The sequence below is a fragment of the Mastacembelus armatus genome, chromosome 19 (genome assembly GCF_900324485.2).
Source record: "Mastacembelus armatus chromosome 19, fMasArm1.2, whole genome shotgun sequence".
In the NCBI taxonomy this organism is placed as follows: domain Eukaryota; kingdom Metazoa; phylum Chordata; class Actinopteri; order Synbranchiformes; family Mastacembelidae; genus Mastacembelus; species Mastacembelus armatus.
The window spans coordinates 3,612,010-3,627,569 of NC_046651.1; the positions used below are offsets into that span (position 1 = coordinate 3,612,010).

Below are 15,560 nucleotides of genomic sequence, written 5' to 3' on the forward strand. Positions count from 1 at the left end.
TACCAAAGCGGACACTGAGCTGTGAAGTCTCAGCCAGGGTTGTCTGCTGGAGAGCCAGCACTAAGGCTTCTACAGTGGAAGCACTGATGCCTAAAGCTTCCTCTAGAATAGTGGAAACATCAATTTTGTTATCCTGACTGGCATTTTCTTTTATGATCTCAGCTATGACATTACTACCTAAAACAGGACAGCTACAGTTTCGACTGATTAAAAGTGGGACTCTGATAGACATGTGTCCATGATTCTGGGTACAGATTTGGAGAGAAACCTCAGCCCAACCTTCAAGAGGTACCCCTGTGCCATTAACTGCAGTTATTTCCAAGGACTGACTAGCAAAGAGAGATTCAAGAGGCTGTATTTTGACAGTAGGTAATTCTCTCTCCATCCATGCCTTTCCTACCATTGTCACCTGAGATCCGGAATCCAGCAACATTGGAAGAGATACACCATTAATCGAAGCCGAAACCATACACCGCTTGCCGATGAGCTGAGCTACTCGTCGATTTGGGTCCACCGGACACCATGGTGTTGTTTGCGGATGTCTTGGGGTTTTGGCTTTTATCTGGGGCTCCGAGCTGGTTGAGGTCACAGGCTGCCCCTCTCCAGCGACCTCTTCCCGTTTCCCAACAGCCTACGTTGAAGACAGCCAATAGCCCTATGACCAGCTTGTCCACAAATAAAACAGTGGGAACTGTTCATATTGCCCTCCTGGAGACAGTTGGGGCATTTTCCTTTTGTGTCAGTGGTTGGTTGGGGACGAATGGGAGGTGCGCCATTGTCTATCGATTCCCTAGTATCAGTGGATGTTGTCAGTTGAGCTAGATGCTTAGTTAATGAGGATACTTGGGCGGTCAGTTACTTGATAGCATCACGATTAGCCTGTAATTCAGAGTCAACTTTTGTCTGTCTACTCTGGTCAGTGAGCTCACCTGAGTCATTTTGAACTGAATTCACAGTCACTAATCTTGTTTTAGCTACTGTGCTCAGCCGTTTCAAACGTCCCTCTTCCTCGGAGGTAGACTTAGTCACCTGTTCCAGTAGGAAGTCGTCATCAACTTGCATGTCTGAAAGGAAGGGTTTAAGATCATGTCGTACGTAGCTATTTTTCTCATTCAACCCTGGTAAATGGTATGAAGGAAGGTGCCCTGAACCAATTTTTTTTCATAACTGAAATTAACACCTGGTTGTTGGGACTCAAAAAGAACTCGTTGCTTTAACCCCATAACTCTGTAAAGAAACTGTTGTGGACTTTCCCTGTCTTGTTGTCTAGCGTTACGCAGTTCTTGAAAGAGTTCAGTTACATTTTTGTCCCTGATATGTAACCGCAGAAATCTCTTTAAGCCTTCTACAGAAAGGTCTTCTTTATTGCTCAGCATTTCCCTGAAAGTACCTGGTTTGGTTATCTTCAGGACAGTTCTGATTATTTCTGACTCACTAAAACCTTCCTGCAACCCCTCATCCATTTGTTTACTCAAACTGTTGTAAGAGATATCAGAACCTGCATCAGAGATTTGACCACCATGTAACTTAAATTCTCTGCGTGGTAACAAAGCTGAAACATCAGACAACCTTACAACATGATCAGAAATGTTAAGATGATGAATTAATCCTACCCAAAGCAGCAGCACCAATGCAGCTTGGCATACCAGCCACTGAGGGGATGCCTTTTCCCTGAAATGGCTGCCGGTGAGTGTCTCTGTCCATATTTAAGAGTTGTGTGTGAGCGTGTCTGTCCATTTTTAAGGGTTGTGTGTGAGTGTCTCTGTCCACATTTAAGGGTTGTGTATGAACTTCTCCATCGTCATCGTCATCGGTTGGAGGGAGACCATGGTGGTGTGTTGGTGAATCCCCCATTGAAACAGGTACGACATTACCAGGTTCAGCAGCCCTGGTGTCTGGAGCTGATAGAACATCATTGAGTAGGTCAAAAAGGAGAAGAAGTTGACTCATGCCCTCATCTTCCGCAGCTTTTAGTTTCTAACTTCTGATGTAGTCAACAATCAGATCATACAGCTCAGGTTCACTTAGATCTGCAACAGGGTAAGTTTGGTGGCCATCATCTATCGAACTTGCAACCGTCTGCAGCTGAGTAAAACTCAAAACCGAAAGTTTCTTTTGGATCTTGAAGACCAGCACCCGGCGTTGGCTTAAGGTGGTCATCCTGATGCATCACCTGTGGCAGTTGTTCTCTGGATGACACTTGACACAGCAGTCTTCCCTGTGTCAGCACGTCCTGACAATCTCCCAAGGCAGGACGTGCTGTATCCCGGACGAGCCCCCAATTGTTACCGGCCTCAGAGCTAGGGGATATCTGGGCCAGCAGCAAAGGATACACAGGAGTTAGGCACTGTGGACCGGTAAGTAAACTGTGAAAAAACACGAGAGGACAAGAAAGTTGTGTCTTAACACAGCGGCATTCAGTTTATTACTGAGATCAGTTCTCTCATCTCGAGGCACTTTACAAAAACTAAAACTAAAAACCCAACAATTCCCTTATGAGCAAGCACTTGGCGACAGTGGAGAGGAAAAACTCCCTTTAACGGAAGAAAAAACCTCCAGCAGAACCGGGCAACCAGTTAAGAGTATCAACAAAAATACACACATCAATTGTCAAGATACCAGGAAGTCTAAAAGACCAGATTTCACAAGAAAAATACTACAGATTCCCTTGCACTTGAAATATTCATTTGTTATGATTCTTTTCTTGTTTTCATGTAACTCCTGCACATGCACACACGGAAACAACGCATGTGCTGAACAAGCAAAATGGCGACTGAACCAAGAATACAACAAACATGGAGAAACGTGGTTCCTAAAACATACAATAGACAGCACCGACACGGCATCTCAGTCTGACAGAACATCCCTCCCGTCCCAATACACATCAGGTCAGGCATAAAACACGATCCGACTCACTCTTCAACTGTTCCTACAATCCTCAGTAAATTAAAACACTTTTTCTTTTGTAGGTACAATTCAATACTCATCCAAACTCCCTGTATCCCACATCTCACTTTACACACATACGATTAAATGAACACGTTTTTGAAATATTTTCATACCTGTGAAAAAACACGAGAGGACAAGAAAGTTGCGTCTTAACACAGCGGCATTCAGTTTATTACTGAGCCCGCTTACCAGGGGCAAGTAACTCTCTCGCGTCTTTCACAAGCGCTCATTGCTTGTGTAGTCATCTATTGGCATGGCGGTGTAAGGCCACACAGATATAATGTTTTACATTAGAAAAGTTTTCGTGTTGTAAAAAAAAAAAAAAAACGGTACACACAAATACACACATATGGGGGTCACTCATAAATAGCATTTTCTCACCCCATTACATAAACATCATCGTGTCATAATTTTGACTTCCAATCTTCTACCACTTACGACTTGGTCACCATGATTCTCTTCTCGAGATTCAAGCAAAAACGGAAGTAGACGAAGTGAATCCTCTCGTCTCGTTCTTCTGCTACCCGCCTCTTTAAACAGACTCGGTAGTTTTCGGACTCGTTCGGGTAACAGCTCGTCATCGATACTGCAGCCACATCGCTGGGCGGACTGGCCCCGCTGCTCTCATCCGAGATCTCAGCGCACACTGTCGGATATATTAAACCTCTAGCGCCAGTTCCCGGACGCTCCCAGCTCGTGTACAAATGCAAGCTATCAAATGTGTGGTGGTCGGCGACGGGTAAGAGCTAAACACACAGAGCACCAGCTCGTTTTCTGATGTGTGATTCAGTGATGAGGCCACGGATGGATGGATGATGGGAGCTGCTATGTAGGAAACGGGGCTGGGGCTTGCCGATGTGTGGGTCGCTCGGGTTTTCTATCGCCTGCTTCCAAATGCTCGATTTATCGCCGTATTTCTGCATTGGATTTGTTCGCATCGTGGCCTTTTCTTTGCTGTGATAGCAGGAGCGGAACGCCTCGGGATGCTATGCGGGAACACCTACACGCCTCGTAGGCCACTGGAGGCAGGCTGAAGTGCTGATGCACGCTTAGGAATGTGTTGGTGGCAAACAGGCCCAGTTTCTGCTCACACTGCCATTTCTTAATGCACTGCCCATTCGATTACTTATGGCACCGATAGTAGGATTTCTTGTTTTGTTCTGTTGTTTTACTCTTCTAAAACAATTACTACTTATCAATTAAGGCCTTCAAAACGTGCTCTGAGATTGTTATTTATTAAAAAGATAGACAATTGAAGTCATATTTCAATGATTAATGCCACAATGCTGCAATTGAAATCATTCTTGATAATTCTTAAAGGTCATGCATGTTTTCCAGTGATTCACATCAAATCATGTGGAGCACTGCCCTGCTGGCTCAGGAGGGAGCTTCCTAAAGTCTGAAAATAATAACCTTGATGATGTCCTCAGGGTTATCTCAGTTTGGATTTTGAAACTACAGATTTCTAAAAGAGAGTCTGTGGAGTTGGGAAGTGCTGCATTTTTACCAGCCACTAAAGAAATAAAGGTGTGGTCAGATTAACTGTGCAGAGAATTCCTGCTTTGCGGCAAAGCACAGGTATGAAGAATGCCTTAATTCCACTTAGCTGCTTCACTTTTAGGGTCGTGCAATTGTTGACTGCTCACTGTCGTGGCTTACTGGGACACTTGAATAGAGCAGAGCCATTGTTCATTTTAGCATCACTTGTGCTTTTCTTATTGAGACAAGTCTAAATAATTGCTGGGAAACAGACCTTTGCACATTGGCTCATGAATGTGCTACAATAACCAGACTCAAATTTAAATGAAGGTTGATCACAGGGTGCAAAAGATAAAAAGGTTTTCCTGCTTGAAGGTCAGTTTCTGCATCGTGTGAATGACCACTGGTTCTTCCACTGGCTCCACCCTTGCATTCCAGCTCTGTCCATAGACTTTACGTTGGGATGTTGTTGTGAACTGGTAGCACAACTGAGTTGTTTGGTTATACAGCTTTTTTAGTAGATCCATATAACAGCTGTATTTATGGATTCTGTTTTCTTGTAATTTTGGAGCTTACATCAACATAAGGATTATATGTATTTTATTATGTAGAATCATATGAAGAATTTAATTATTAAAATAATTTTAAATCATTTTGCCTTTTGTTGCTTTGAGTAGACCCCAACAGCGAGGCGGGTGGCTGCCCAAACTGAGCCCAGTTCTGCTGGAGGTTTTTTCTTCTGTTAAAGGGAGTTTTTCCTCTCCACTGTCACCAAATGCTTGCTCATAAGGGATTTGTTGGGTTTCTATGTCAAGTGTCTTGAGATGATTGTATTGTGATTTGGTGCTACACAAATAGAATAGAGTTAAATTGAATTGAGTATGCCCATTCATTCTTCTTATTGAACTGTCTTTTCCAACCTTTTGGAAGTTAAGTCTTAAATCACTAGAATATGGCTTTAATTATAAAAAATGGATTATTCTCTGTGTGAAGTGAAAATGCCAATTTTCAACTTCTTCCCTATTTTTTGTATTCATCCCTCGTCTCTCTCTGTCCGTTCATCTGGATCAGTCTCATGGGACCCTCACACATATTGGCACTGTGTAACCACCATTTGCTGTGTCTATGAGGACATGTACACAAATTTTGCTCATTACTTCATGCATGAACACATCGCCAATACTCCATCCATGCCATCAGCAATCTGTGTGGCATCATGTGGCTTGTGTTAATACAGCAGAGTGCAAAAGTGGAGCGGGTGTTGTTTGTACAGTATGTAAGCAGAAGAAGAGTAAGTTGTGAGTGAGTGTGCATGTGTGTGTTTGTATGGTGGGTGAATAGGGGGTAGGCATTACAGATTCCCTCAGGCAGCATAAATGTAGGCCAGTGTCTGTGTGGCAGGCAGGCTACTCCCTAGTAGTAGCAGCCTGCCTTTACACTCACACACACAGTCGCACATACATACTTAAATACAGTATAAAGAGAATGAGTTTTGTATGTATAAAGATGTAGCTGTATTATATATTTGCATTCTGTGTTGTTCCTTTTACTCAGGGCTGTGGGTAAAACCTGTCTGCTGATTAGCTACACTACCAATGCCTTCCCTGGTGAATACATCCCTACTGTGTGAGTAAACCACACACTGTGCATGTTTTCACAATTATCTGATGGTTTTATATGGTGACCCTGAGGTGCACAAAACAACAAAAGAGAAAATGTTCGCATTACCTGCTGAAGTGGCTCAAATCAGATTTTGCATTAGCCTATAAACAAACTAAATGTATTCATATCAGCTCTGGTCCATTCCATATGTGGTCCAAGATGAAATGAGTACCTGACTTCTGACTATGCTTCCTCTGTCAGAATGGTCAGAATTTATGCATTTTATTTTGGGAACATTTACAGTTTAAAACACTTTAACCCAGATTATTTATGGTAACTTAATGCAATAAGTAATACAATGACATAGCTGATTAATACATATAACTTTCACCATCTTGTGCATCGGCATACAACCCCTCATAAAATGACACTGTATGGTTTGTATACCTACATTTTGGTACTGATTAAACGGGAGTTTCCAGCTGTAGGGTTATTGTAGGTGCATTCTGTGTCAGGCTAGCTGTTTACTCATGCTTCCTAAACTAAGCTAGACCTCTGCTGGCTCTATCCTTACATGTAGTATTTAGCTGATATAAATATATATAAGTCTCAGCAATATAATATTAATAACATCATTAATCCCTGAAGGGAAGGTAGTCTTGTAGCAATATAAGTAGTTAGAAATAAATGTTTTCAGTAACAGTCTAGTTCATGTTGGTTAGTCACCTTCCACTGGCGAAGGTGTTGTAGAGCCTGATGGTAGTGGGGATGAAGGATCTCCTGTATCTTTCAGTCCTGTACTTCAGTGAGGTGAGTTGTCCATTGCAGCTGCTTCTCTGCTCCATCAGGATGTTGTGAAGGGGATGGTCAGTGTATTCCAGGATGGCCTCTACCTTTTTCTGTGTGCATTCAGTTCTCTGTACTTCAGTTCTCTACAACAGTATGTTTGGAAATGCATCACAGGAATCACCTAGGTGTATGCAGTTTTCCATAATTGTATCTTACTCAGTTTAGTATACTTCCTGCAGCTTTGACAACTACTCTGCTAATGTGATGGTGGATGGAAAACCAGTGAATCTGGGCCTTTGGGATACAGCAGGACAGGAAGACTACGATAGGCTCAGACCATTGTCTTACCCACAGACGGTATTTAAGCTTCTTTCTCTTATCCACACACACTCACTCACAGGCACTTACTCATAACATGCTCAGCTCTACAACAGTTCTGTTTAAACTAATTTATAGATGAAAGCAAAGAATGGACTCTAGAGCTGCTATTTGCAAGTTCAAGCCTAGATAAAATAAAAGTATTTGCTATTTGCAAGTTCAAGCCTAGATAAAATATAAGTATTTACTAAATGAAAATTTTCACATCACTAAATTTAAAATTGTTGCACCAAACAAACTTATTCTTCTCTCTTGCTCTTAGAAATGAAATGTTACAAAATGTTTACACCAAGTAACGGCCCGGGGAAATGTGAAACTAACTGACTGAACTTAGAAACCTAATGATGCAATAATGTCAGCGATTCAGAATGTCAATAAACAAAAAAAAATATTGCAATTACATGCTACAAAAACATAATATTAAGTATCATTCCAATAATATTTGACTTAATGACCAGATAAGGCTGGTAAGTTCCATTTGATTCTAAATTACATGAATGTAACTAACTATGAAACACATTTATTTAGTTACTGGTATCACAGTTACCACAGATAAGCTTTTGTCTGTATAAAAGTAAGAATAATTTTTTGGCTCCATACACATATACTTGCATGCACACATACAGGTATCTCTCTCAACCAGCCCTCTCTCTGGTTCTCTCCCAGGATGTGTTCTTGATATGCTTCTCCCTGGTCAGTCCGGCGTCCTTTGAGAACGTCCGAGCTAAGGTCAGTACATTAACTGACCCCCAAACCCTCACCCTTCACGCCGAGTCTGACCACAATGAGGCACATCTATGGCTCCACCTGGATTATCACACCCATGTCACCAACCCATCCAGGCCTCAGCTTATGACAGTCTGGCTTTGAACTACTTCCACCAGTGGATGTAGTGCAGAGACATGTTGCAAGACGAGGTCTGAAGGGGTTCAGACACTCTGCAGAGACAGCGCAATGGCCAACTGTGGTTTGGTCTGACGAGCATCATAAGATGCTCTCATATGAAACCACATGTTATTTAGAGCCTGACCTTCCTCTGTAGAGTGTGCATGGTCCTGGATTGACATGTGATGTGATGTTATCGAAGGTTGTTTTGCCTGAGGTTGTTTTGTGGTCATACAACCAATCTATAAAAAATAACGTTTCTATTTCTACCACTCACAGAGTTTCTTGAATGTCATCGTGGAAAGGCGCTCCTTGCTCTGCCTCTGTTTCCAGCTAACTGCTCTCTTTCTCCTCTCTCATTGACTCTGTCCTTTGTATATGCATATGTACGCTTGTGTGTGTGTGTGGTACCTCAGTGGTACCCAGAGGTTAGACACCATTGCCCCAACACACCCATCATCCTGGTGGGCACTAAGCTGGACTTGCGAGATGACAAGGATACCATTGAGCGGCTGCGAGACAAGAAGCTTTCCCCCATCACCTACCCGCAGGGCCTAGCCATGGCACGAGAAATCGGTGAGGCTATTTGTCTATGTGTACATCTAGATATGTTATGTATGAAGATCCAATAATTTATTATCATTTATTTTAGCAAAAAATGATCAATTTACTACACCCAATAAACAAAAAATGGAATCAAAGGTAGGTAAGAATTTTACATGACATTTTTACTTTGGGTATTTTTTTACAGGGGCATAATGAGCTAATGAGGCCAGTGTTACTGTTTGAGAACTATGTTTTCCATCACACCTTTTTCCTGGTCTGCAGGAGCTGTGAAGTACCTGGAATGTTCCGCACTGACCCAGCGAGGTCTGAAGACGGTATTTGATGAGGCCATCCGAGCCGTGCTCTGCCCTCCGCCTGTGAAGAAAAGAGGGAAGAGGTGCACCATGTTCTGAGGAGAAAACATTATTACACTACACCACATCACAATGAACAACAACCACTATTTCTCTGAGAGGATGAGAGACAAAACTAGCCAGTGTGCACTGCTGAGATTGATTTCTTTATATTGATGTTTTTTCAAAGAGATATTTGTAACAAGATCAATATTTAATCAGATTTTTTTTAACCATTACTGAATAGTTCATAGGTTGTGAAAGACTGTCCACCTACTTTTTACTCACAGAACTACATCAAACTGCCATGAGGGCTGACAAACATTTCTTTTTATTACTAGTCATGCTGCAACATTTGTTTTTGTTTTTTTCAGCCATGCTTGCTTGAATTAATGCAGTGTTAACAAGATTGAAAGTGAACTGTGAATACACCTTCACCACCTTGGATGTTACCCATAGCTTCTGATCTAGGACCAGCATTTGAAAACAAAATGCTACTAATGGAATTTCACACATTGAGCATAACTCAAAAATAGAGATAGAATGGTTCCCCTTTGAGAAATGGCAAAGAGCCTTAAGGTGACTTGCGAGGCCTGTCTTATGGAGGAGGTTTCTGTCAAAATGTTGTGTGAATACCATAGATACACGTCAGTAAACCCCAATTGGAAATTCAAGTTAATATAAAATTAAAAACTGTGAGAGGGCCTAAATAGGGGCACACACTTCATGTTTTGCCCCTGGGCTCACTAGCAAGATAATCAGTCAGTTTAATCAAATTAGCACACAGAAAAACCGGGGCCAAGTAAAGTTATAGGTTAGAAAACCTGTAACCATGGCCAACATTAAAAGAGTGGGAGCTAAGCAGCTTAATTTTTACCTTAATCTGGCAGGTTAACATGGCCATTGCCAAAACTGTAAGTTCTGAATGATGAAAAAAAAAATAAAACATTACACTATTAGCAAGACGGTAATGGTGTATCCAATCTGTGCTATGTTTTTTATAATGAAATTGATCAGTTCGTTGAACACAACTCTATTCTTGCATTTGACAAACATCTGATCTTAGTCAGACGCATTTGGGTAACTTCCTCTTACTGTGAACATGTGACAGTTGTGCATGCCAAACATAGGGGCTGTACAACCTTGCTGCCTGAGTTCTGAATTTGAAGGGGTGGAAGAGCTTGCATGGGTCTTCAAATTTTCTGTCTTGTTTTATCCCATTTGTATAGATTTGGCTTCTGTTCCTCTGTGTCTGTGTCTGTGTGTGTCTGTGTCTGTGTGTGTGTGTGTGTGTGTGTCTGTGTGTGTGTGTGTGTGTGTGTGTGACTGACACAGGTTGTCACAGGTGTGTGTGTTTGTGTGTGTGGACAAGCACTTGTCAGTATCAGTGAGCACTGTATGACAGTTTGGCGCAGTGTATAAAGGACAGTATTGTTTTAAGCCAAGTTTTTTAGTGTTGAGTTTTTGGTACTATTTCATATTGTATTGTAGTAATACACAAGACTTTTCAACACACTGTTGGCATAAAGAGAAAATGGATCTCACTGAAATCTAGTGATGTACAGAATAAAACCTTAGAAAAGGAATGTGTTATGGATATCTATCTACATGTACCAGAAAATATAGCTTTTAAAAGTAAAAGTTAAAAATAAAAGGAATTATAGTCACTCATGTTGAAGTTAGACGTGTTGCTGCAGTGTAAAATAAAGGGGCCAATTTCTGTGAAGTCTGTCCTTGTGGCAAACAGTACAGATTGCACCTTTATGAAATGCATTTCTGTATGGTTGCAGGCCTGCAGTGTGTCTGTCCCTCTCAAGTGGTGAGATGCAGTACTGCAGTCCACTCTGTCATGCTGTCTTTGGTTGGCATAGCAAACTGTGTGGTTAAATCATGTTATGTGATCCTGCCTAGCTAAAGTGTGAAAACGTAGCTGATAAATGGAGCAAAAAAAAATGTAATCTAATATTGCATGGAAGTTCTCTGGTTATCTGACCCATTCTTAGGAGAGATTGTATGGTGAAATGCATTGGCCATGTATGTATGTAATGTAAGATGACTTGTATAGTTGTTTGTTTTATTTTGTATTCACATGTCTGTGTGGTGAAATATTTCAATTTTTGTATACTAAATACAAATGTATATGTAAGGTACTCTGGGCTCTGTCATGGTGTATTCTTCTCTTAACATTTATCCTCTTTATTCTCCTTTATTACCCCATACAAGTGATTCAGATCTTTACATGAATGTGTGATCAAACCAGGTTGATTTTTTTTTCTTGTATATGTGATCCTCTTTCTGATCATTTAAGTTTTATATGTTTCACTAACTTACTCATTGAACTGCTCAGACAGCTTGAAGACACTATGTCTTTGTATACCATCTCATCTGAGACTATCTCATCAAAAACATTTTAACAGGAAAACTAAGTCATTTCTACAGGAGCATATTGCTGCCTCCAAGAGAATTTTATTTTTTACTCGTTATGTTATTTTAACAAGAAAGTTTTCTCGTTATAATGAGTAAAGTTTTGAAAGAAAGTTTTTTTCATTACAAGAAACACATATAAAATGATAAGCTTCTTTTGTCCAAGCAGCCTAAATATATGCTTTTGTTTTGAAAAACCTAGCACATCCAACTGTGTGGAGTGCCTGCAGCGTGAGAAAGATGACACAAGAAAAGCACAGATTCCCATGAGTCTAAAGTTAGCACTTTGCTGCCACACATTTCACCCACATTTCTGTAAATCCAAATATGGCTGCATGACATGCTCTTAAATTCAGTTTCACATCTTTGAACCCACAGGATCTGCTGTTTTCATATTCGCACAGCAGATGTGTATCAATTTTCAACCTGACAAGGAATTTTATTGATGTGTCAAAAGAACAAACACTTAAGAAAAACAGTATAGCCTACAGTCGCAAAGTCAGTGTCGTATTTTCATTGTCAAACTGGGATACTGTACAAAAAGTTTTTAATGTGTGACTTAATGCTGCTATTTCAAAATAGGCTACATTACCATGATCTCCCTTCACAGATGGTAGAACTATTAGAACACCAATACAATGTGCATGCCTGTGGCAGAGGTCAGTAGTAGCCTATAAAACAAAAAACTGAAGTTAGACTTGCTTTTTGCTTTGTCTATTATAGTTTCCACTTTTACATAAAAACAAATGAACAGTGGGTGGATTTAGCTTGGTGAAATAAAAAAAATAATCAGTTTTTTGTTTTTTTGTAAATAATTTAATGGATGCTACACAATTAGACACCAAATGTGGAAACTAACCATATTTATTTTTGCTCTATATAGCAGTTCTGGGCTCAATATGTTGCTCTGGTACACATTACATATACTGTTGTAACTGTTGAACTGCAATGATCTCCACAAACCCACAAACAATCCCTACCTGTACCCCTAACATCTTCAACACCTCAACAGCATCAAAGCACTTTGAAAACCAAACCCCCAGATAAAGTGTCATAACCTATCAATGGCATCATATTCATCCGCATGAAGGTTGCATTTCTGCTGCCCCAAGTAGGATACTTGACACATGCCAACATTCTGAATCTTTAGCTGTTATTCTGCAGCAGACAGTATCTTCATGATGTCTACCATCTTGAAATGAAAAAATGTCTACTCACAGGAACTTCTTTAACATTCCAATGAAATCCAGCATGAAATATTACCCCCAAAACCAAAAAGGTAGTAATGGTTACAGTAGGCTGACAGTAGACCATTCAACACCCTTATTTGTCAAATTTTTGTCACCTAACATTCGTACAATACGTACACACAACTCTCAAACTTTTACAGGTTGTGGAACACAAGCACTTTAGCCTGATTGCTCTTTATCTCATATAACACACATATCATTAAAGTCTTCAATATGACTGCATGTGATGGACTGGTGACCTGTCCAGGGTGTACCCCTACCATTCATCCAAAGAGAGCTGGGATAGCCTCCAGCAGATCCCCATAAATTATCTGTTAATGATAGTTCATATTTTTCTTAAATTTAAGACCCCATAAATATAGATGCTAATATTTTCCAAGCCACATGTATTTTTAGTATTTAACAGTTTAAAACTTATTTTATCATTGACCATATTTTTTCATGGGATGTGAATGCAGCATAATCCTGTTGTGAATCCATAAATTTGTACAAATGCCTTTGTATACATCCACATGCCAAGGCCTTTCAAACTGCAGATTTAATGCTTTATTAATTCTGTTAAGGCTGCATCATGAACAGCTTTTTATCTTGACAACAAATATCTATATAATGTGAAAGATGAAGGTTGAACACAATGTGACTTAACTCTGCGGGCCTGCAGTCTTATACCCCCTTTCAGCTCATTGTTTTGATTTTAATGTACATTTGCTTTAAGTGGTCTATTGTGTACTCATCATGCCCACAAATAAAAGGCTGTGTACAGCAAACTGGTTCAGAAATGCCATTACATGCTCAGCAGCAAACAGCAGACAGACACCAGTTAGTGACTACATGATGAACATATTGATGCATATAGCAGCTTATTAGCCAGAGGTTTTGTACAGGTATTAGTGGAGACTAAAAACAGAGCTACACATGAATGGATATGTGAATAGGTAACTGTCTGCTAACATGATATAATGTTAAAATATGCAGATTCCCTTCAGTCATTTCTCATCATCCATTATCATATGGTGTAAAAATTAATTAATCTGTCCACCCATCAGTCTCTGTAGTCTGGTTAACTTACAGTGAAAACCAAAACCTACATGTACTGGTCTTAGTTTTAGTTTTTATTACTCAGATTTCACTCACTCACTTTTGTTCTGTATTTTTAAGGCTTTTCCCAGACACTATATACTGTAGGATACTGTGATGATTCTCAGTTGTCCAGGTGAAGTTACCTATAAACTGAACCATGGCGACAACCTTTTTTCTGTAACTCTCAATGAGACTTCTGCACCTATAGCCAGGTATTTTGGCCCTCTCTTCGTGAGCAAACTGCTCCAGCTGCCTCAGATTTGAAGGGTGCCTTCTCCAGACAACCTGTTTGAGGTCTTTCCACAGACTGGTGGTCCACAGACACTACTCTCTGTACTTTTAAGGCTATACTTTAAACCTTCCTTTTTGACGAAGTGTATAGTTAGGGCTGGCTTCAGGTAACCCTGAACCTCCCTTAGTTATGGTGCTATAGGCCTAGACTGCCCAAGGACCATTGATGCACTGAGCTAACTTTGTGCTCTCTCTCTGTTCTCTCTCTCTGTACCTTCTGCAGGTGTCCCTGGTCCTTGAGCTGTATATTGCTGATGTGCAGTTACTGGCCCCACCAACCTGCAGTGTCCATTTGTTGTTTATTGTTGCTGTTCTTTTCTCTCTCCTCTATCCACTCACCCCAACCAGTCGAGGCAGATGGCCGCCCAAACTGAGCCGGTTCTGCTGGAGGTTCCGTTAAAGGGAGTTTTTCCACTCTACTGTTGCCAAGTGCTTGCTTGGGGTTTTTTTGTAAAGTGCCTTGAGACAATTTGTATTGATTGATTGATGATTTGGCACTATGCGAATAAAATTGAATTGAATTGAACTGAATTGATGTTCAATAGGATTTAGAGCAGGGCTCATAGAAGGCCACTTCAGAATAGTCCAATGTTTTGTTCTTAGCCATTCTTGGGTGTTTTTAGCTGTGTGTTTTGGGTCATTATCCTGTTGGTGGACCCATGACCTGCGACTGAGACCAAGCTTTCTGACACTGGGCAGCACATTTCATTCCTGAATGCCTTGGTAGTCTTGAGATTTCATTGTACCCTGCACAGATTCCGGAAACCCTGTGCCATATGCAGCAAAGCAACCCCAGAACATAACCAAGCCTCCTCCATGTTTCACAGTAGGTACAGTGTTGTTTTCTTTGTATGCTTCATTTTTGCATCTGTGAACATAGAGCTGATGTGACTTGTCAAAAACATTAATACACCTAACACCTGTTAGGAGAAGACTAGAAGAGGACAGCACCCTCTCTGCCAGAAGCAGCCTCAACCTATGTCTGAACACCACATACTTCTCATATAGAGGTGAATTTTACAGACAGAAACATGGATGTGCCATGGGCTCCCCTGTGTCATTCATAATTGCCAATCTGTACTAAGAAGAAGTGGAGAAGAAAGCTCTCAGCTCCTTCACAGGGATGGCACAGACATGTGGATGACACCTGGGGGTGAAAAAGACCCAGGAAGTTAAAATCTTCATAGATCATATCAATGCAGTAGATGCAAACATTAAATTCACCAGAGAGGACTAAGACTGAGTCGTCATCAGATCCGATTGTAAGCAGGAAATTGAAGTCTACAGGAAACCTACACACAGACCAATACCTGCTACTTGACTCCCACCACCCACTGCAACACAAAATAGGTGTTATTAGGACTCTGGACCATAGAGCGAAAAACATTCCCACCTCTATGGAGGCCAAGGGGAAGCAGGACACACACTTGGAGACAGCCCTCAAAACCTTTGGCTATCCTAAGTGGGCCTTCAACAAGGCAAACCCCACATCAGGCAGAAAAACAAGAGACAGGGCTGAGCCTCAAGATCCACG

General features: G+C 40.9%; 1 protein-coding gene across 3 annotated transcripts; it reads left to right on the forward strand.

The window, feature by feature from the left end:
• Positions 1-3,395: 3,395 nt before the first annotated feature.
• On the forward strand, positions 3,396-11,507 carry rac3b (Rac family small GTPase 3b). 3 transcript variants are annotated; one of them, XM_026316221.2, is made up of 7 exons: positions 3,400-3,688; positions 5,983-6,054; positions 7,059-7,219; positions 7,750-7,763; positions 7,864-7,926; positions 8,499-8,658; positions 8,911-11,507. In XM_026316221.2, the coding sequence occupies exons 1-7, from the start codon at positions 3,654-3,656 to the stop codon at positions 9,039-9,041; spliced, it is 636 nt and encodes a 211-aa protein (XP_026172006.1). In that variant the 5' UTR covers positions 3,400-3,653; the 3' UTR covers positions 9,042-11,507. The 3 variants fall into 3 exon arrangements, with proteins under 3 accessions (XP_026172008.1, XP_026172006.1, XP_026172005.1); XM_026316223.2 differs by lacking the exon at positions 7,750-7,763 and having other exon boundaries at positions 3,396-3,688; positions 7,059-7,176; positions 8,499-8,661; positions 8,910-8,971; XM_026316220.2 differs by lacking the exon at positions 7,750-7,763 and having other exon boundaries at positions 3,409-3,688; positions 7,059-7,176.
• Positions 11,508-15,560: the final 4,053 nt, after the last annotated feature.

Bases quoted from the DNA above. Each gene is read 5' to 3' on its own strand.
- rac3b (XM_026316221.2), top strand. From the start codon at position 3,654: ATGCAAGCTATCAAATGTGTGGTGGTCGGCGACGG. The intron at 3,689-5,982 runs GTAAGAGCTAAA...CCTTTTACTCAG, and splicing joins TGTGTGGTGGTCGGCGACGG to GGCTGTGGGTAAAACCTGTC. The intron at 6,055-7,058 runs GTGAGTAAACCA...TACTTCCTGCAG, and splicing joins GGTGAATACATCCCTACTGT to CTTTGACAACTACTCTGCTA.